Source organism: Podarcis erhardii, assembly GCF_964252035.2.
Source record: "Podarcis erhardii genome assembly, chromosome: 2".
NCBI lineage: Eukaryota > Metazoa > Chordata > Lepidosauria > Squamata > Lacertidae > Podarcis > Podarcis erhardii.
Genome location: NC_138498.1, coordinates 121,201,252 through 121,223,160, shown reverse-complemented (window position 1 = coordinate 121,223,160; position 21,909 = coordinate 121,201,252). Strand labels below are relative to the sequence as shown.

At 51.1% G+C, this 21,909-nt stretch overlaps 2 protein-coding genes across 4 annotated transcripts in view; both read left to right on the top strand.

The window, feature by feature from the left end:
• The window catches only part of LOC309337059 (major histocompatibility complex class I-related gene protein-like), a 135,903-nt gene that overhangs the window by 40,933 nt on the left and 73,061 nt on the right, over positions 1–21,909 (top strand). The window contains exon 8 of one of the 2 annotated variants that reach the window (XR_014154098.1): positions 10,199–11,567. Coding sequence is in view for 1 of the 2 variants with exons in the window: in XM_081853722.1 (XP_081709848.1) it covers positions 10,199–10,221 (23 nt within the window). In the remaining variant the exon portion in view is untranslated. Of the gene's footprint in view, positions 1–10,198; positions 11,782–21,909 lie in introns of those variants that run through there. The other variant, XM_081853722.1, reaches the window with a different exon arrangement.
• LOC309336875 (major histocompatibility complex class I-related gene protein-like) overlaps positions 1–21,909 on the top strand; it is a 71,541-nt gene that overhangs the window by 16,266 nt on the left and 33,366 nt on the right. Inside the window, exons 3-5 of one of the 2 annotated variants that reach the window (XM_081853340.1) lie at positions 2,667–2,945; positions 5,380–5,667; positions 8,000–8,083. The exons of the other annotated variant lie outside the window; for it this stretch is intronic. Of the exons in view, the coding sequence (XP_081709466.1) occupies positions 2,667–2,945; positions 5,380–5,667; positions 8,000–8,083 (651 nt within the window). The remainder of the gene's footprint in view (positions 1–2,666; positions 2,946–5,379; positions 5,668–7,999; positions 8,084–21,909) is intronic. 2 annotated transcript variants of the gene reach the window in all.

Here is a 21,909-nt window from a genome sequence, read left to right as displayed (position 1 = left end):
TCTGAGACGAGAGTGTCAGGGAGCCCGTGGGTTGCAAAGAGCCTGCGTAGTACCTGGATGTCTGCGGATGTAGAAGTGGACGGTACCAGTGCGACTTCCAGCCATTTGGTGTAGGAGTCCACCACTATGAAGAATGTTTTCCCCTGAAAGGGGCCAGCGAAGTCCACATGCAGGCGTGACCATGGTGCTCGGGCGGACTCCCAGGACTGGACTGGGGCCCTTGGGGGATCTGGGCGGGATTCTTGGCAGGCCTGGCAGTGTTTGACCCAGGCCTCTATCTCTCCGTCGATCCCCGGCCACCACACATAACTCCTGGCCAGGGCCTACATTCTTACTACCCCTGGGTGTGTCTCGTGTAGGGCTGTGAGGACCCTTTTGCGGAGGGGCTGGGGAACAACAACCCTGCTTCCCCATAACAGGCACCCCTTGTGGGCCGACAGTTCATGTTTGCGGGTTGTGTAGCCGGCGAATTCTGGCCCAGGATCCTATTGTTCTAGGACCAATCAGACTGCTGCAGTTTGGATCCTATTCAACTCAGTACATAACAAGTGGTTTAACCAAGGTGCCACCACACAAGCAGCAAAAGCGCAGCGGAAGTGTGTGCGGAAGCCTCCCTGGGTTTTCGGTGTTTGAGAACCAAGGCACCACCGTACAAAAGTACTTGTATTGGGGGGCAGGGGGGACACAATAATGGAAAATTATATGAAAAAAGACTCTGCAGTGGCAGGCACAGATGTCTTCCCTTCACCCCCCCCCCCATGCCTGTTATTTGTGGCACAAAACAAGGAGGCCAGTTGACGTTTTGCTCTCTTCCTGGCACCGTTGGCACTGGCTTTGTGGCAAAGGAGTAATAGGGAGGGATCCTGGAAGAGAGCAAAGAGCTGGGAATCCAGTTGGGAATCCAGCCATGGCACTGCCGATATTGAAATTAAAGGGGGGGGGGGAGTTTCTTTGAAACTTTGATAACTCTGTGCTCATGTGCCTTAATACTGGTCCCAGGCAGCAAATGAATTTTATTTGCATTATTGAGGTGCCAAAATGCCCCCCCCCCCAGTCTGCTGCAATCATGACCCCAGAATAGGCACAGCCAGGAGTTCTCTCCCTTCTATGAAACTTCTTCCCTCTGCCTCCTCCTCCTCCTCCCCACTGCCCAGGTGAACTGGGGGTGGGGGGCGGCCGGGGTCTGCAGTGCTGGAGACGACAGGAAGGATGGTGTCCCTATTCCATATTCCTTAGGGAGATGGGGGTCCCCACAGGGATGCTGGCTGTCAGCCCCCCTTTCTCCTTGGAGCCTTTCAGAATCCATCAGGTTGTCTGGACTGCTCACTCCACCTGCTGGGGGGCTGATAGAGAACGGGGTCCCACATCTGGTAGTTGCTCTTCTTTAAAACCTGCCTCACCCCATGGAACTGACTGCCAGGAAAGAGTCCCTCAACAAGAGAGTTTAGAAATGGGCTAGTCCCGGTGTGTGGGCAGCCAGGATCACAAACAGATTTTATTTTATTTTATTTCACAATTGTAACTACCCGATCCTCTGCATGTTTACTTGGAAGTAAGTCCAACCCCACTCAGTGTGACTTAGCTTCAAGCAAATATGCAAAAAGAAATGTATGTACAGTCGTACCTCTGGTTGTGTATTTTCGGGATACGAATGTGGCAAACCTGGAAGTATACTTCTGTGTTTTTGCCACTCGCACATGCACAGAAACGCTCTTATCGCACCGCATGCGTGTGCAGAAGCAGTGCCTCTGCTTGCGGACTTTTTGGGTTGCGGACGGACCCCTGGAATTAATTAAGTTTGTATCAGGAGGGTCCACTGTAATAGGTAATGGGAGAATCAAAATGATCTGTCAATTTAAGCATTGTGGGACTTCAAAATGATTGTTTTAATGTTGCTGTTGTTGTTTTGAAGATTTGGTGGCAGCCCGCTGGGGTGGGCAGGAGGATGCAGGGACCCGCCATCTTTGACAAGGGCAGCCTGGCTTCTGCTGAGAAGGGGGGCCATTTTGAAGTGGGGCAAACCCCACTTGCGGCTATGAGGAAACTTCTTTTTCCAAAGGCCCTTCCTTGACTTCCCTCCTTTTATGGAAAAGGTCCTTGATATGGAGAAGTTGGGGGGAGAGAGATGGAGGGGAAGAGAAGACCTTCTCTCTTGAAAGGGCCCCCAATGGGTGGGTGCCCCCCTTCCATGTTGCCCCTTTCCTCTTTTTTGGGGGGGGGACGGGGGGCAGCTGAGGCGTCTCCCCAAAAGGGGCAAGATCCAGAGGAGCAGAGCTGGGCGGAAAGACGGACAGACTGTGACCTCTGACCCCGCAAGGGATGCTCCTGTTGGGCAGGAAGGGAAACCCCACCCCTCCCCCGCCTCCAGGGAGTTGGGAGAATCCACTAGGAATTGGGGGGGGGGAGAAAGTGTGAGGCGATGAGAGAGGGGCAGTTAAAGGGGGGGCTTTATAGGCTCAGGATTGTAGTGTTTCCCTCAGTGAACGTGTTCTGCGGATGAGCCTTCAGAAAGATACAATGCTGGCTGATTTTTCTCCCCTCTGACTGCTGCCTCTTCCCTGAGTCTCAGGCAAATAAATCCTTTTTCCTGGGCTCCTTTGCTGATGGGGGAGGGGCTGCTCTGACCCCCCCCCCTTGACCTCCTGGGTCTCTTCTGGTCCTTCCAGGGATCCACACCCTTCAGAGGATGATTGGCTGTGAGCTGAGGTCAGACGGGCGCAAAGGAGGAGGGTATTGGCAGTTTAGCTACGACGGGAGAGACTTCATCGCCTTCGACAAGGAGACCCTCACCTGGACGGCAGCAGAGATGGAGGCCCAAGTGAGCAAGAGGAAGTTGGATGCTGAACTGGCCGGGATCCAATACAATAAGCGCTACCTGGAGGAGGAGTGCATGGAGTGGCTGCAGAGATACCTGGAGTACGGGAAGCAGACTCTGCAAAGGACAGGTGAGGGGGGCTCAGTGGGGCAGTTTCCCTACTCGCCTTAACAGTCTTCCTTTCTGGACCAAACAGCAAACACTTTTCTTGGTGGGGGAGGCAGAAAGAAGTTATTCTTTGGCTAGAATAAGGGATGGCAAAAGACAAATGGGGGGAGAGGGCACAAAGCAACAGCAGGGAAGGGGCCAGGAAAGCAAAATGCATGTTAAGTTAAATAATAAAAAAAAGAAAATTGAAATGGACAGATTTGAGGGGAGATACAGAAAACCTCTTGCCCCCTTTAAAGTCTTTAAAACTAGATAAATTAACGTTTTTAAAAAAACAGAAAATGTGTGGGGAGCCCATAAAATATGTCTTAGAGCAGGGGTGTCAAACTCAAATTCATCGGGGGCCGCATCAGCAGTATGGTCACCCTCAAAGGGCCGGTTGTATCTGTAGGACTATGTAAAGGACATGTAAAGTGGAGGTTTCCTGTGTAGAACGGCCGGCGCCGCTAGAGGGCAGACGTTCTCTGGCTTGTAGGCTGCCGTGCATGAGCTGAAGAGGCGACTTTCTTGTGTAAAAAAAAAAAAAAAGCGAGAATAAAAGGTGAAGGCTGGCGGCCGGCCACATGACAGGCCACATGACGAGGTCTGGCGGGCCGGATTCAGCCCGCGGACCTTGTGTTTGACACCCGTGTCTTAGAGGATGCAGCCCCCTCACTAAGACTGTAGGTTAGCAGAAAACCTGCACATAGTGAGAGAGTATGAGAATTCCCACTTCTACCTTATTATATTTTTTATTTGTGAGGAATTTTACTTTTTTCCATGGGGAACATTCAGAAGTGCCTTGAAATGGTACAGTCTCCTCTTCTGCCTTCAGGAATCTGGCACAGGGGCCAATCAAATGATCAAGTGTTTTGACTGGCTTTCTTCCTGTCTCTCTTAGCTTTGCTGATATTAACATAAATTTAAAATGAAATAATTCTAGCACCCTCCCTTTTTGCGGACTGACACATACGTATTGGCCGTGCTTAGAGAGATCTGAGCAATTTCATCTATGGGGGCCTGGTGATAATTCACCCCAAAGACACTGAGCATATTTCTTGAGGTTGAGGATTTTGATCCAAAAGCCACATTGAAGCGTTTTCAAGGGTGACAACGTGCAAAGGTGGCTGGGAATCACCCTCTTTGGGACAGAGGTTCTGCTGAGGACAGGTGGGGTGGGGAGGGGAGGTCTTGTTTTGGGTTTTTGTGGGGAAAGGGCTTGACATTCCTTCCTTCCTTCTCCCCCCAGCAGAGTCACATCCCCTCCTAGACCGAGTTTCCAGTCCAGGCACTGCAAAGTGGGTGGGATCCTGGAACAGCCCCTTCAGACAACAGCTATCCAGGGAGCCAATTTTTAAACAAGGGCTACATTCTGAGGATTGTGCCTAAAGCCAAAATGGTGTATAGTCAAAACACATTGGATTCAAGGGCGATTGGGTTGCCAAAGTCCTTCTTCCCCAGACATCTGCCTCCTCTTTTCGGTTTTTAGAATATTTATGGCAAGTGGGTAAAGCTGTATGTGCACAAGTTAAATGTGCGTAAGTTGCTGGCTTCCTGGGCCTCCTGGTCTGCCCTTTCCACTCCAGGGGAGGCTGCCGTGGAGAAGGGAGATGGGCCCTTTCCAACCTCCAGGGACCCTTTCAGGGCAGGCGGGAGAACCAGGAAGGAGCTCTGTCTTTCCCAGGGATGTTGGCTTTGCTCACTAACTATGGAGCTGGAAAGTCCCAGAGAACAGAGAGCAGCGAGTCCAGCATTTCTTCCCCCTCAAGAGAGAAATCAGGATCAGTCTGACTTGCAACTTGGAAGGATCTGAATGAATCCCGCCATTGGGGACCTGGTGAAATTTCCCCCCTCAGCCTAGAGGCAGCTCCCTGGGACAATCTTGGAACCACAAGTTGTCATGTTTAAGTAGTGTTGGAGCTTTGCAAGACGACAATTTAATTTGTAGCCAGTCCTTCCTCCCAAAGGAGTCTGCTTTGGCAAACAGAGGATAAAACCTCTGAAAACAGTTCCACCGTAGAGACAGATTGGTGAAGATGCCAAGGCAGGTTGAGGAAATCCCATTTATTCACAGTTACAGATAGGTAGCCGTGTTGGTCTGCCATAGTCAAAACAAAATAAAAAAATTCCTTCCAGTAGCACCTTAAAGACCAACTAAGTTAGTTCTAGGTATGAGCTTTCGTGTGCATGCATCTGAAGAATCTGAAGAATCTGAAGAATCTGAAGAAGTGTGCATGCACACGAAAGCTCATACCTAGAACTCATTTATTCACAGTTATTTTTAATTTCTGCAGATGTGAGATTCTGACTAGGTTGCCCCTTGGGTCCCTGCTCCTCTGCTCTTAAAAAATACAGGATTCCTTCAGGCTCCCGTTGTGGATGTCTCTCTGTTAACCCCAATGTGGCCCTTTTTGCAGAGGCTCCGGTGGTGAAGGTGACCAGGAAGGCAGACTATGACGGCCTGGAGACCCTCGTTTGCCAAGTCCACGGCTTCTACCCCAAGGAGATTGAGGCCAACTGGGTGAAGGACGGGGAGGTCTGGCAGGAGGGCACCCTCCGAGGATTGGTCGCCCCCAACTCGGACGGGACCTACTATCTCTTGCTCAGTGTCCAGATCGACCCCGAGGAGAGGGAGCGCTTCCGCTGCCGCGTGGAGCATGACAGCCTGAAGAAGCCTCTGGACGTGGCCTGGGAGAAGGAGCCTGGTGAGAGACAGACAGACAGACAGACAGACAGACAGGAGGGGAAGGGGTGGGATCTGGGAGGGGGATTTCCACCCAACTCCTCAGATGGGGAACCCCAGTTGGATCATGTCTTTGTCTCAGGAGGGAAGCAGCTGAATCGGAATCTGTAGATGCCTCTTCTGACAAGTGTCTCATAGGCCTTAAACTCAAATTGGAGGTAAAAACTGGCCATCACTTTTTGCCTTAAAGCCCAAGCAGTTGTGATGTCACAGAATGTGGCCATGTGTTATTTCTCCAAAATCAAACGACCTCCTCCACATGGCTGACTTACTTACACTCCCTGCAACTTCAGTTAAAAAAGGGAGCCCGGGACTGACTGTACTTCACAGTGAAAAAGATTCTCACTCGCTCCTCCTCACACTCAGGCCCAGCTAGAAAAACTGATACTCATCTCCACTCGGCCCAAACACCCGCACACCGCTGGGAAGAGGAAGAAGGTTTTTTTTAATAACAATGCTCGTCTCACAGCGCCAGGAAAGCTGCGCCTGCAGGAACCAAAGCAGAATGTCTAAGAGCAAGACTCCCTTTCCCCCAGCAGGAGCCCATGAACGCACATCCCCACCCACACCCCAGACTCTCCTTCTCGCAGACAGGCAAGCAAGAATTATGGAAGCCACCCTTGAGTCAAAGACTCATACAGGCAGGGGAGAGGGGACCAGGGCTCACTCACTAGCGGTACGGACTTCAGAGATTCTACACAAACAAAAAAACCTGGAGATTTTGCCTCATTTAAAAAATTGGTCTGAACAGACATTTTAAGTTTGAAAAAGAGGACGTGTCCAGGAAAAACCGGACATATGGCAACCCTACACAAGATGCTTCTTCCTAAGGGTTTACCGTATTTTTCGCTCCATAGCGCGCACCTGACCATAGGGCGCACCTAGTTTCTAGAGGAGGAAAATACCGAAAAAAATATTCTGAATCAAATGTTGCACTAAACTATTTGAAGCAGCAAAGCGGGCGGCTCCTGTCTGCTTTGCTGCTTTAAATCGAGCCTCAGAGGAGGGTAGGAAGGGGATCCATGGCTTATCTAAGTCCAGTTAATAATGCTGAGCCTGACTTATGGCCATCGAGATTAGCCTGGCCGTCTCAGTGGAAATCTGGGGAGGCTGAGGTGGACTTTCCAGTGGTCAAAGTGTGGTTGTGTCTTCCTGCCCGGCATCTATTTCCTGCCCTCTTTCCCCCCTGCACCCCTGCACCTGCTTTGAGGGAAGGAAGCGGAGCCATGGATCCTCTGCTCGCAACTGCAGTGGATTCCCTCCACTTTGAAGCAGAAAAGTGGGAGAGGAGCTGCTTACACGAATGTAAGCTGCTCCCCTCCCACATTGCCGCTTCAAAGCAATCACGGAGGAGGAGGAATCCGCCGCAGCCGCAAGCAGCGGAGGATCCATGGTCCCCTTCCTTCCCTCCTCCGTGATCGCTTTGAAGCAGGGAAGTGGGAGAGGAGCTGCTTACACGAGTGTAAGCTGCTCCCCTCCCACATTGCCGCTTCAAAGGGAGCCCGGGAGGAGGGAATCTGCTGCAGCTTCCCCCACCTCCCACAGAAGCCGCGCGCTCTTGAAAGGGGCTGCACGGCTTCTCCTGGCTTTTCTGGGAGGTGGGGGGATTCCCCCACCTCGTAGAGAAGCCCGCAGGAGCCGCGCAGCCTTTAAAGGGGGCGCCGCTCTTGGGGGCTTTTCCCCGAGGAGGGAGAAGGGACTGATGCGGCCAGTCAGTCCCTTCTCCCTCCTGGGGAAAAGCCCGCAAGAGCGCACGAAGCTTGTGTGAGGCTCTTGGGGGCTTTTCCTGCCTGCCTCCCCCCTGCATTCGTTCCATAGGACGCACACACATTTTCCCTTGCTTTTTAGGAGGGAAAAAGTACGTCCTATGGTGCAAAAAATACGGTATGTCTTCCCTGAAGGCCTGTAATGCTGGGCCCTGGGGGGTCTCAGAGGGGAGGGAATCCCTTCCTCCCAGGGTCAGGACAGAGAAGGCTGAAGCGCCTGAGAAGGAGGAGACCTGCTTTTAAGTCTTGAGTCTGTGATGAAACAGGTGTGCCTGTCAACTGTCTTCCTTAGATGAATTGATTATTTTGAAGACCTCCAATGCTGGACTCTGGTGGAAAAAATAAACTCCCTTCTATCGGGGCCATACAGAGAGGACCTTGGCCTGTCAGGAGAGAGAGAGGGCCTGCTTTGCACACGTAAAATCCTCCCGGGCGCATAGCTCAGCACCTCCACTCAAATCTCCTGCTTGAAGCCTTGGGGAGCTGCTGCCCCTAGTCTGAATAAAAATGTCTCTTGTCCCCTTTCAGTCAACCTGGGGCTCATTGTGGGAGCCATTTTGGGTGTCATGGCTGCCATCCTGCTGGTCTCTGGGATCATCTTCTTCATCCGCAGTAAGTAAACCCTGGATGTGTTTGCTGCCTCTCCTGTGTCCTTCTGTCTTGGCCTCCCACTGGGAATGTGCTGGTGGAGCCTTCCTGGAAACTGCCCCTTGTATCCCTACAGAGACCCCTCCCCATAAAATACTCTCTGAACATGAACCCAAAGTCCTGTTGGTCATTGCTTTGCGCTCACTCTGTGCTCAAGAAATTCACTTTCCACCTGAAGTTTTAATCCATCCTAAGCCTTCATTCCTGTACTCACTTAGCAGGGAGCCTTCCTTATACCTCTTTAGGCCCCAGGCAAAAACGTTTATCTTGAACCAGGCCTAGAGCTTTTTAAATGTGAGTTACTGGTTTGTTTTTGTTTTATTATGTATTTTGTGCTCTCATTTTGTATTTTTATGTTGTGAAGCACCCTGCCATCTTCAATAAATGAATAAATAAATATTGATCTGGGAGGATGCTGTGTTGAACTTAATAGGACTTTCTTCTGAGCAGACTTGCCTAGATTTGCACTGTTCATTATCCCTCCCTCCCCCCCCCCCGGGGCAAATTTAAGGATTAAGAGTCTGCTGGGAGTGAAGTAATAATCTGAAAAGGAATAAGTACCGGTAAGTGAAGGGACTGGATAATGTTTCCTTCTACCCTTTGGAATTTGTCCACTGCCTGGTTCCCATGTTGATTTTTTAAATTTAATTTCCTCATTTTTTTCTACTTCTTTGTAAAATGAATTCCTTGAAATGCTCCCCTTCTGGGCTCCCCTTCCTTGGAGGTGTTTGGAAGAGACAAGAGGAGCATCTGCTGGGAAGGTTTCAGCACTTGAGAGCCAGATTGTCGAAATGGATTTGAGTGGCCTCTGGAGGTCCAGCTCTGACCTTCTGCTTTTGTCTTCACAGGGCAACGGAGCGAGAATGCAGCCTATGAAGAAACCGCAAGTGAGTGACTCCTCCCCTCCATCTGTCTGACATATCCCCCCCCCCCAAATATGGAGCAGGAACAGGTTACAAACAGACCAAACCAAACCTGGTGGTGGCCTAGTCCTGAAGCCCAAGACCCTGATGGGAAGCTTCAGCCTGTCTACTCAGCCTGTCTGTGGGCAGCAAGGGGCCCCTCAGGGCCAGGAAAAGGCTGCAGAGAGACTGTCGGCTGAGGGAGGGGCTCCAGGAAGGAGCAGGAGGAAGAGCCGAGGGTGGGGGGGAGAGAGGGGTCTCTGGAGGTTTAATTTACTGGAACCTGAAGCTAAAGATTTGGTTGGGTGGCTCAAGTCTGTGGGTGTCAGGAACCCTCCCCTCTGGATTTGGTACCACTGCTCCCTTTCTCTCTCTCCCCACCACCCTTCTGCCTTTCTGTCCCCTTCCTACCCAGATTGCACCCACCCCCAGTCTAGTCCCCCGCTGCCTCCATGCCAGGCTGTGTCCATCTCTCTTTGCCCTCCAGCACCTGCTTCTCCCCCCACTGCTGTCCTTGAGCCCCCTTGCCTCTGGGCTGCCTGTACAAAGGGAGGAGAAGGGCTGAGGGGGGCTGGGGGGGTGGGATCTCCCTCCCTGGGATCCTGACTCCTGTGTTTCCTCCCTTTTGCAGCAAGTGACCAGGGGCCTGACAGCTTCCCCAGGGGTAAGTAGGGGTGCAGGTGGGGGCAAAGTGGGGCTCTTGCAGAAGACTCCGTGGGGAACATCCTCAAATGGGGAAAAGCTGTTACCCCCCTTGGGGTTTCCAAGAGTGACATAATCTGCAGTGTCCGTTGAGCTGAAAATCGCTCTTGTGACTCATTCTGTCTCTTCATCTGAGCTCCTCTACCTGACAAATGGGTTCTACGCAGGATCTGAATGAGAGATCTCGGAAGGGGTTCTGGAAGGGATTTTTCCTTCTGGTAGGACTGCTTTGTGTCCTTCCGGTATTCCCCCAAAGTGTGCAGCTTGGCTCACTTGCTCGAGCTGCCCTCTGCTGGCCCATTTTGGTGGTGCTCCTAGCATATCTCATGTCTGATCTGACATGATGAGGGATGGTGGCTTCCCTTGTGAGGCTGCACTAGACGGCCTTTGGGTTCCCACTAGCTCTGTAATGCTGATGTCCCCACACCATGATGCTGGCTTAACTTTGAAACACTCCTGTTTTTTATTTCTGCAGTTTCATACCAGCCTGGTGTGTGAGATGAGACCAGAAGGAGCCTGCCCAAGTTTGGCTGTGAATTGCAGAGACTCAGAGCTCCTGCTGTCCTTTAATGCTGTTTCTGATGTTCCTTAATCCTGGCTCTCACCCATCCATTCTGACTCCAGGTGTAACTTGAATTTGAGGGTAATCATGCTTTTCTGATGGATTATGGCCAATTTTGCTTTGCAGAAATGTGCTTGTATTAATGAGAAATCTTCCAGATATATGCAACTAAAAGCTTTTAAAATTAATGTGGAGACTAATGTCTCACAACAAATGGAACTAATCTGTACAAAACACAACTTGAAATAAGAGACATTGCACATATTTTTGTAAACTAAGAAATCTTTAATAGAAATACATTTTAAAAATCATAATATAAAAAAGGGATGAGGAGACTGACAACCACTTGCAGTGATTTTGATGGTATCTTTTGGTTCTTTGTTGCTGTGCTTCCCTCCACAAGCCTTTCCCCAATCTTATGTCACTCACTTTCCATCCAAATTGAAGGAAAGGCAACATCTGAGAACTGCTTTGGGTGTATCATGCATGAAATAGGCTAAATTGTTACTGCCAACTTGCTTCTTGGGCCGTCCAGCCTTTGGCTGAACGGATGTAATGTCATGGAATGTATAAAAGCAGCCTAACTGCTCTGGCTGAAGTGTTTTCCACCCACCTTCTGTGTGAAGGAACTGAGTGGCTGAAGACCAGAGAGGCTGTCAGAATTGGATCCTATTCTAATCTGGAAGCTTGCAAATCTGCCTCAGAAGATGAAGAACAGATGTTGGCCATTGATCCCGTGGAAGCCAAGGAGGACATCATCTCCGGTTACAACATCTGGATATAGACGGGTTTTGTCTGTTGACCAAGAGCCGTGCTCCAGTTCCTCTGCAGATGAGAGGGACGTCCACCACCAGCCCTCTTGGGTCACCTTCTACATCCCCAGAACCTCACTGTCCTCTCTGACTAGATCCAGAGTGGTCCAGAGGTGACCTCTGCTGGAGTTGAGGACTCTTCTCAAACATCCTCAGGCTGGGCAGAGAATGAGGAGCTCCAGGGGGCATTCAGACCCTCCCTGTAGCAATGGCGGTTGCTGAGGCAGTTTCCTCCAGACCCTCTTTCTGTCTCGATACCTTCAAGGCTCCAGTTCTTCAGCCTGGTTCATGGAGCTCCACGTCCAGGACAACCAGCTGCTGAGCTCTGGGGCTCCACCCTGGGCCTCCCATGATGCCCTGGGGCAGTGAGTTGAGAAACAGGCTGGAGGGGGAGGAAGAGGCAGCTGAAGGGGGAAATGGAGAAGCAGGGAACTGAGAAAGAGGAAGAGAGGCTGAGGGGATGGGGTGTAGTGACTCTCCTACAGGAGATGAGAGGGACTGATCCTGCTGACAAGCCAAGGAGGAAGCCAGGAAGGAGACCTCCAGAGGCCACAGGACTCTTCTCGTCTAACCCAATGGATTTGCTGCACCTTGCTTTGAAGACACTGGATGTAATTATTATTTTTTTACTTTTGTAATATATGTTTGACTTAAATAAATAAGGGTGCAGCCCCTTTGTCTTTAGTGGTTCTTGCCTTCTTATCACAGGAGTTCCAGAGATTTTGAAGTTACTGAGAATATTCACATACACAGACAGGTATATTTTCTCCCTCTGCCCTGATTAGAAATCTCCCCTCGCCCCTTCTTCCCTGGTGGGGAGTGGGAGGCCATTTTGGGGCCCGCGTCAGGTGTCAAAATGTATTGGGCTGGCCTTGGTGTGTGAGTTATGCTACGTACAATGGGACTTCACAGAAAACACAACTTAAGGCGACATTGGAGCACTGCACAATCATTTGCACATGTTGTTGTTGTTTAGTCGTTTAGTCATGTCCGACTCTTCATGACCCCATGGACCAGAGCACGCCAGGCACTCTTGTCTTCCACTGCCTCCCGCAGTTTGGTCAGACTCATGCTGGTAGCTTCGAGAATACTGTCCAACCATCTTGTCCTCTGTCGTCCCCTTCTCCTTGTGCCCTCAGTCTTTTCCAACATCAGGGTCTTTTCCAGGGAGTCTTCTCTTCTCATGAGGTGGCCAAAGTACTGGAGCCTCAGCTTCACGATTTGTCCTTCCAGTGAGCACTCAGGGCTGATTTCCTTCAGAATGGAGAGGTTTGATCTTCTTGCAGTCCATGGGACTCTCAAGAGTCTCCTCCAGCACCATAATTCAAAAGCATCAATTCTTTGGCGATCAGTCTTCTTTATGGTCCAGCTCTCACTTCCATACATCACTACCGGGAAAACCATGGCTTTAACTATACGGACCTTTGTTGGCAAGGTTTTGCACATGTACACATGCAGATAATAGTACGTCTAGGCAACACATGGAGAACTGAACTGATGGTTGCAAAGCATCCCAAATTATTATTCCTGTATCATTATAATTTTATTGTATAATCTTAGAAGGATGTAGACTGCGTTGTATGTTAAAGTTTGGGCAGCTCCACCAGCTCCTTCATTGCTAAATGGGAGAATGGGTAGGGGTGCACGCCCACCTTGAAAACAAGCCTCCGTGGAGTGGGGATGAATTAAAAAAAGAGAATTATTTACTTGAAGGAGCGTCTCCACCCGCATCGCTCATCACTGAGGTCCAGCTCCGTGGGCCTTCTGGCGGTTCCCTCATTGTGAGAAGTGAGGTTACAGGGAACCAGGCACAGGGCCTTTTCGGCAGTGGCGCCCACCCTGTGGAACGCCCTCCCATCGGATGTCAAGGAAATAAACAACTATTTGACTTTTAGAAGACATCTGAAGGCAGCCCTGTTTAGTGTTTAATGTTTGATGCTGTATTGTGCATTAATGTTTGGTTGGGAGCCACCCAGAGTGGTTGGGGAAACCCAGCCATATGGGCGGGGTAGTAATAATAATAATAATAATAATAATAATAATAAATTATGCTTCTTCTCCACTTTTGTGCCAGTAAACTGTGGCGGTGGTGTCTAGTAGTAAACTCTTTTGCTTTTGAGGGGGCCTCCATTGTTACCATCTCCAAGAGGAAAAACCCAGGTGTTTTGGGAAAAGATTTTTAACTATCTTTTTTATTTCATTAAATTCCCAATATTCCTTAATTATTTTACAGGACCACATGTGAATAAAAGATCCCTCAATTTGATTACACTTCCAACATATACCTTTTTCTTTTTTTAGATATTCTCGCCAATCTGGTGGGTGTTAAATGCCATCTGTGGGCTATTTCATCATATTTTCTTTTATCTCTCATAACATGCCTTAAAATTCATATTTACTTTTTCACAACTTTACCCATAGTTCATGATCAATATTGTGATCCACATCTTGTGCCCACTTAAACATGCTCGATTTCACCAATTCCTCTTAATTACCCACTCCAAGAGCAGTTTGTACATTTTTGATAATACTTTTATATTTGTATCTAATAAGTCTTTGGTAAACTGAGACTTTTGCTCAGCAAAGCCGTTTTCCCTATCTGTCTTAAACAATTCATCAATCTGATGTAGCTTGTTATACAATAGAGACGGGGCGGGGGGGGGGGGAGAGAGAGACTTCTGTCTTCCCCGCCACACGTACGATAAGCTCAAGAAGACCTCGTCCTTTCACTAAGTTGCACCAAACAGCACATAAATTCCCTCAATAAAGTCTTGTCTTTCCTTTCTGTTACCCTATACCCTAAGTTGGTATACCGTATGACTCAACTGTGTATTTGCATGCTGATGCACCATAACCAATCAGGAGTGTTGGAATTTGACAGCTAGCCAATTGAGTTTAAGCTACACTCTCAAGCTTTGCCCTTTGACGTTGCCTTGCAAGGCAGCTGTGCTCCAGCTGTTTGCTCCCTCGTCTTTGCAGCTGAGTGGAGCCCCGCTGCCAGAACAATGGACTGAGTCTATCGAAACCTCATTACCTTGTTAAAGGTAAAGGTAAAGGTACCCCTGCCCGTACGGGCCAGTCTTGACAGACTCTGGGGTTGTGCGCCCATCTCACTCAAGAGGCCGGGGGCCAGCGCTGTCCGGAGACACTTCCGGGTCACGTGGCCAGCGTGACGAAGCTGCTCTGGCGAGCCAGAACCGCACACGGAAACGCCGTTTACCTTCCCGCTGGTAAGCGGTCCCTATTTATCTACTTGTACCCGGAGGTGATTTCGAACTGCTAGGTTGGCAGGCGCTGGGACCGAGCAGCGGGAGCGCACCCCGCCGCAGGGATTCGAACCGCCGGCCTTTCGATCAGCAAGTCTTAGGCGCTGAGGCTTTAACCCACAGCGCCACCTGCGTCCCCCATTACCTTGTTAACTCTCTCTAAACTTGCTACAATGCTGCAAGCAAAAACAAAAGTGTTTCTGCCAGACTCAGCTTCAGGAAAAGCTTCAAAACTTTAGAAATTCATGTAAAATCACTAGTTCCACCGATTTCCTTCATTGCAAAGCCATTTGCGCTCTTTTGACCTAGAACTTTAAAATCCCTCGGTCCCGCCGTGATCCCTCAAGGGAGGAGCCAGGTACGCACTCCCCACCCAAGGAAGTGCCCACGAGTGACAATTGCTGGGCAAAAGCCCATCACCGGACTCGCCTAGGTGTACAGAAATGCGAAGAAAGACTATTGTTCTTTGGTTTTTGGGTACTTGAGATATGTTTGCCTGTGCAAATCCTATCTTTGGGTGTTACCTCGACTCAGTTTCCTTATGTTAATCCCACGTTACCCTCCCTTTTTCTTGACGTTTTGGTGATGTAGTGATGATGCTGTACGAACTGTATTCTGGGATGTGGTGGGAAGTTTTAAAAGTCAATGTTGCCCCTTTCTCGGGGTTCATTCCATTGTTTGAACCTGTTGCGCAATAAACTTTGATCTAAGTCTACTGACGACTGTTTTGCTCCGGTTTGTGGCTGGGACCCGCGGGCTCTGCCCGACCAGCTGGGACTGCCGAGTAGCCTCTCTCCCAGAATTTCCCCAACAATCTGGAGCCAATCCATAACCAGATCTCTTGATTCCTTGAGATTTCTCAGTTTTGGCTCCTGTCCTGTAAGATCTAAAATTTCACTGTAAGTTAACCACTGCTTGTCCATATTTATTCTTTTCCTGCTAGCTTCCACTGGGGATATCCAAAGTGGTGTTTTTCTTTCTAATAAGTTGTTTTACTTTCCTCATACTCTAAATACCGTAGTTTTTTTTTCTAATTACGTGATTTGTAAAAGTTTTATATATTTCCGCTTTTCCATACCATAGGTAGGCATACACCCACTTGCACCAATTCCAAAGCTGTGACATATGTGGGAACCTTGACCATTTTTTTGCAACCCGTGACTTATTAGAAATCACCTGATTTCCACTTCAGCTGGGGAAGAAAGCAGCCGGCAGGGGGCAGCAGAGGATCGCAAAAAGGGGAAAGCGAGAAAAGACAACTAGGGACTGTGGAGAAATGGGGGAGGGTGTCTTGTGGCAGAGAGAGAGAGGGAGGGCAGGAAACAAACACACACAAACACCAGTGTTAATGGAGGATGAGGACTTTCTCAGTGAAATCTGCCTCCGTTCTTCAATTCCTGTGAGAAATGTCAGTCAAGCAGCCTGAGATGCTGTCACTTGAGATTCCTCTGCTGGCTTGGCATGCAAACGAAATTTAGATTATTGGAACTTGCCAAAGACTGTTTCCTGCACCCTCAGCTATTCTTCTTAGAAGTAAAAAGGAAAACAAACATTAAAAATAAAAAGGCCTTGTTCTGGGAACTGCCCTGGGAATTTCCAACCTGACTCAGAGGTTGCTGAGGGAGGCAGAAAGGGACAAAGTCTCCTGGGAAACAATCCAGTTTGGAACGGAGAAACACACCAAGGACACTTTTATGCCACAATCTATTTCTTAGCCTTTAAGGGGCAAGAAGACTTGTTGCTGTTTCCACACGATACCAAGAAGGGGACAAAAATAATGTCAGGAAAGATGTCCCTGCAGGCCTGGTCTTGAGAGGTGGAGAAGCCTGCAAGGATCCAGTCTGGGGCTGTGGTTTGACTGGGATCTGGAAGCCTGGGAGTCCTGGGTTCAAATCCCCATGCAGCCATGAATATCCCTCAGGGACCCTGGGCCTGTTAGGGCCGTTATGAGGAGAACATGAATGCCACCTGGATAGAAATACTCATTTTTTGAAGGCAGAGTCAGCTACAGAGGAAGATGCCTTTTGCCTGCCAGAAACAGGACCCAGGAGTCCTGGCTCCTGCCGAGTCTCCTCCCAAAGGGGACCCAGGAGTCCTGGCTCCTGCCGAGTCTCCTGCCAAAGGGGACCCAGGAGTCCTAGCTCCTACCGAGTCTCCTCCCAAAGGGGACCCAGGAGTCCTGGCTCCTGCCGAGTCTCCTCCCAAAGGGGACCCAGGAGTCCTGGCTCCTGCCGAGTCTCCTGCCAAAGGGGACCCAGGAGTCCTGGCTCCTGCCGAGTCTCCTGCCAAAGGGGACCCAGGAGTCCTGGCTCCTGCCGAGTCTCCTCCCAAAGGGGACCCAGGAGTCCTGGCTCCTGCCGAGTCTCCTCCCAAAGGGGACCCAGGAGTCCTGGCTCCTGCCCAGTCTCCTCCCAAAGGGGACCCAGGAGTCCTGGCTCCTGCCGAGTCTCCTCCCAAAGGGGACCCAGGAGTCCTGGCTCCTGCCGAGTCTCCTCCCAAAGGGGACCCAGGAGTCCTGGCTCCTGCCGAGTCTCCTCCCAAAGGGGACCCAGGAGTCCTGGCTCCTGCCGAGTCTCCTCCCAAAGGGGACCCAGGAGTCCTGGCTCCTGCCGAGTCTCCTCCCAAAGGGGACCCAGGAGTCCTGGCTCCTGCCGAGTCTCCTGCCAAAGGGGACCCAGGAGTCCTGGCTCCTGCCGAGTCTCCTGCCAAAGGGGACCCAGGAGTCCTGGCTCCTGCCGAGTCTCCTCCCAAAGGGGACCCAGGAGTCCTGGCTCCTGCCGAGTCTCCTGCCAAAGGGGACCCAGGAGTCCTGGCTCCTGCCGAGTCTCCTGCCAAAGGGGACCCAGGAGTCCTAGCTCCTGCCGAGTCTCCTCCCAAAGGGGACCCAGGAGTCCTGGCCACTTGGCCTTGAGGAAGAGAGCTGTGGAGGCTCAGGGTTTTGTCCTGCATGCTGAGGGAGACGGGTCTTTCCAAAGCTGGAGGGGGCCCAGGCCAGGCCAAGAGGGACAAATGCCAAAGGTCTCCCCATCTGGGCGCTGAGGGACATTGTGGGGAGAAAGGAAGCGTCTTCCCCTGAGCGACATTTCTGCCTGCCGATCTCCCAGTCAGGCAACCTGATCTGTGGGCTTTTGTGGCTTTCGGTTTCTGCCTTTTTTGGCTGCTCTCACTTGCACCAAAGGTCTCCTCTGCAGGGAGGGAAGAGGGGAGGCTGAGGCAGCCCCACCCGGCCCGCTTGTCGGGGACGGAAGCCATTTTGTGGAGGGCTGGCAGTGGAGCAGGAAGGAAGGGAAATGGCTGCCTCCTCCTTGAATGAAGGGGCTGCCTCAAGCAGCTGCTTTGTTATTTGTTCATCTTCATGCCACCATCTCCCAAACTTGATTCAAGGGTGGTTTAAAACCACATATCAAAGCTACCCAGAAGGAAAACAGAGCTACAGACAATGTCTAAAGTCCTGAAAACTTTTTAGAGAGTCTGTGAAGAAGAAAATATTTTCCTCCTGGTCGTTAGTTGTTGTCGCCCACTCTACCTCCAGAAAGAAGAGAAAGGAGAGGGAGAAAAATCTCCACAGAGGAGAGCAGGGGAGGAGAAGGCGCCTCAAGCCCCCGAGGACTTTCTAAAACAAGACTAGCCCTTTGAATTGAACTCAGAACCAGACAAACAGGCAGAGGGTCTTTTGGCCACGGTGAGATTTGGTCAAAGGAGCTGTGGCAGTGAAAATCCTGTCAGGTTTATCTTGTTGAAGCTGAAGCCTCCCTACTGTATTGGGAAAAACACCACATGTTACAATAATCCTGTCAGGAGGTGAGCAGAACATGGATCCTTGTGGGCAGACTATCCCTGTCCAGGAAAAACTAAACAGAGCAGGTGAAAAGTGAAGCTTAAGACGTCTCTGAGGTGACTGAGCCCATTGAGTCCCAAAAGTGGGTCCTGGAGAGCCCCCCCTCAAAACAGCCAGCCTCCTTCTTCACAGGGGCTCATCTTGCAACCGCAAAATGTTGCTGTGAATAATGGCCAAGAAGAGAACGGACTCTGAGAGAGTCACTTTTACAGGGGAAACAAGAAGAAAAGCCTGGGTGCTGGATCTGGCCAAAGGCCCCTTGAGTGTAGCCTCTCGTCCCCACAATGGATGACTGGATGATGCCTCCTCTTCTGGGAAGCCCCGAAACAGGCCCTGAGCGCCAGAGCCCCACTCTTGCCCTTCTCCTGGGGCTTCCAGAAACGGAGATCCGGAAGCATGGCTGCCTCCAAATGGGGAGCAAGAGCGGAGCCATCTTGGCTGGGGGGCATCCATAGCCCTCTCCTCCACCTCCTCCAAAAATTAGACTCAACCTCTTTTAAAGCCATCCAAGAGATATTCTGCAGTAATAAAACGAAATGTGAACTGTCACGTTTGTCGATGTTTAGGACGGGGTGAATGGCATCTCCCTGAGCAGCATTTGTGCCTCGTTTGGGGAGGGAGGTTCAGTTTGTTGACCCCCATCCAGCCCATCACTGACTCTAGATGCTGGTCCATCTGTCCCCCAGTCTCCCCCTTTCTGCGAATGATTATGGGGGCTGTTTTCTTCATATATGCTTTGAATATACTGTCACACAGCACCCCAGTCTCTGAGAGGGGCAAGATTCCAGGGGATCCAGGCATTTAGAGAGAGTTTGATTTCTTTAGAAGGAGGGATGGAAGAGACAGTGGTGTCTTTAGGGTGTGGGGTTTAATACCATCTATAGACCACCTGAGCCTTCGATGGAGGGGCTCACAGCATTAAATCCAAAGCTTCCTTGTACCTGGGCAAGGAGCGGCCACTACTTGTCTCTCTCCTGATTTATTGGAAAAGGCAGCAGCTCCTGCGTGTGTCCCATGCTTAGCTCAGGTTTCAAACGTTCAGGCTTCTGGAAGTGGGATGTGGGCCAAGCACTCTCTGGGCCAAGCACCCAGCCTTGGCTCAGGGCCTTCCAGAAGAGGCTTGGCAGCCGCTGGGTCTTGCTGGCTGGGCAAAGGGGGCCTCCCTGACCCCAACACCCAGGGCCTGCAGACTTAAGAGGGTCCCAGGCAGGGGGAGAGAAACTCATGTTGGTGCCAGTATGATGAGAGAAGGAAGTAGAGATATGTGGAGAAATAAAATGCCCTTTTAAAAAGCACATGGAGAAAGGAAATTGTGGCAAGCTGGTGGGCTCTGGCCTGACCCTGTGCTGATAGCAAACCTGTTTTCAGTCTCCCTGCACCTGCTGTGCTTCTCTGTGTGATCATACTCTCTCTCTCTCTCTCTCTCTCTCTCTCTTGACATCAATCCTGAGGTTCAGTCCTGGTTGCAACACTGAGCATTTATTACAAGGCACACAGTTAACCGCTGGAACCCCCTGCCACTAGATAGAGGGACACAGAAGAGCCAAGCTGCTGGATCACCCCAAAGGGGCCCATTGAGTCCAGCATGGCGGTCTCCCAGTGGCCACCCAGATGTCCCAGTAAGGAAGCATGCAAGGAGGACGGGAGAGACACGCAGCGAGTGGGATGCGAATGCATTTACTGCCTCTGGCAGTGGAGGAAGAAGGGAGCCATCTTTGAAGCCATCCAAGGGCGTTTTAGAAAGAAGACCCAGGAGGCTGTTCTGCACTGACTCAGCCCAGGAGTCCGCCTCGCTCCGGATCTCACAGCCCCTCTCCCCAGTTCCAGAGAGGGGGGCATTCCCAGACCCCCCTGGAGATGCGGGGACTGGACCGGGGGTCCTCCCCTGGCAACCCCCACCCTCCGCCCTCCCTGCAGGGCAGGACAGGCAGACCTGAGAGAGAGGGAGGCGGCGATTCCCAGCGAGGAGCTGCAATCACTTTCTCTTTCGCTTTCCAGCCTCGCTCCCAAACTTGCGCCTCGAGTTCTGCCCGGCGACCGGTGCCGCAACCTGTGCGAAGATTTCCGATTGGCGGAATATTTTCCCCTCGCCCAATCCCGGCTCTCGCTGCTGGTTCCGCGGGCGGGGCAGAGAGCGGGTCTCCGGGCGGCGGAGGGAGGAGGAAAAGGGAGCTTCGCTTTGGGGGGAGATGGGGGTCCTCCTCCTCCTCCTCCGCTGCCCCCCCCTGATCCTGGGGGCGGCTGCCCCCCTGCTGCTGCTGCTCCTGGACTGCGCAGGTGAGGACTGGGCTCTGGGGCGGGGGGAGAAAATGATCCCTCCCCAGACCTCTCTTTCCCCGACTTGGGGCTTGTTTTGTATGCCGCCCGGGGCAGGGGCCGCTTCACTCCTGGGCTCGAGGCTCAAGCGAAGAACAAGGCAAAGCTTGAAGGTGTTGGCAGGATTCATGGGGGGGGGGAGTGACTCGCCTGTCCCGCCCCCGCAGCTTCGGGTTGACTCTGGTTTGTGTGTGTGTGAGTGTGTGAGAGAGATACGGATACAGTACAGTCTTCCCTCTTCCCTTTTTACCTTCCCTCTTCTCTTCTAACTCTCAGCCGCTCTGAAAACTCAGCTAAAACTCAGACGACCAGCCTGGGGGTGGGAGCTGGACGCGTGTAGAGCTGACTTCATTGCGGGGGGGGGGGGGAATGTCTGAATCAGGGCTCCCCACCGGCAATTCCCAATCTTGTTTTGTTCAGGAATTCCCTTTCACAGCCACATTCATAATCAGGTTCTCCTGCTTTACAATTGTAACTCCCCCCCCCCCAAAAAAAAACCCCTTCCTGTTGCCTGTCAGAAATGTAGATTTTGTAAATTATGCAGGGGGCTCCTCTTTGCCATTTTTGTACAGCCCCTTTCACTACGTTTTGTACGCTGTGTATCTCCTTGCTCTGAGCTCTTGCGGTTTGAAGTGGGGGAAGCCCCTGCCCTGGGAGGGGAGGGTCTTAGAAGTGGGTCCCATCTGATCTTGCCTGAAAGGAAACCAAACCAGAGGTGGTAGCAGAGTCCACACACCATCAAGGCGTATGTAATGCAGGCAAACTCATCTTGCAGGTTTACGATTCCTTGAACTTTGTTTTCCACAGTGGATCTCCCTCAGCAGGTGGTAGATTCTCCTTCCTTGGAGATTTGTTAGCAGAGGTTGTATCGCCATCTGCCATGGATGCTGCAGTCGAGAGTCCAGCATAGCAGCGGGGTTGGACCAGAGTCCTGTCTATGGTTTTTAATTTAGTTTCCTAGTTGTTTTGAGATGAGTCACTGGGCAAACTCAAGCGGGCTTCTTCCTCCTTGAGGGTGAAGTTGTCCAAAGTGCATTCAACACAATTTTCACAGGATACTCAAGGACCACCTCTTTCTCTATGAACCTACCCGGACCCTGAGAACATCTTCTGATCAGCTCCCTCCCTCTGTAGGTCTCGGATAATCTCTAGGCAGAGAATGGGACAGGTGTTGGAAGGAAGGCCTCGTCCTTATGCCCAAATCTGTGAGGCCTTTCTTGGTACTGACAGAGTCATCTTTTAAAATTGAGTTTATATCCCCACCTTCCTCCCAAAGGAGCCCAGGGAGGGAATTAAGGGGCTGCAGCTGTCTTGGGGGGCACTCTCTGTGGGGCTCATCCTGTACCCTGTACAGCAGTGGCCCAAGAGAAGATTACGAGGACCATGGGGCCT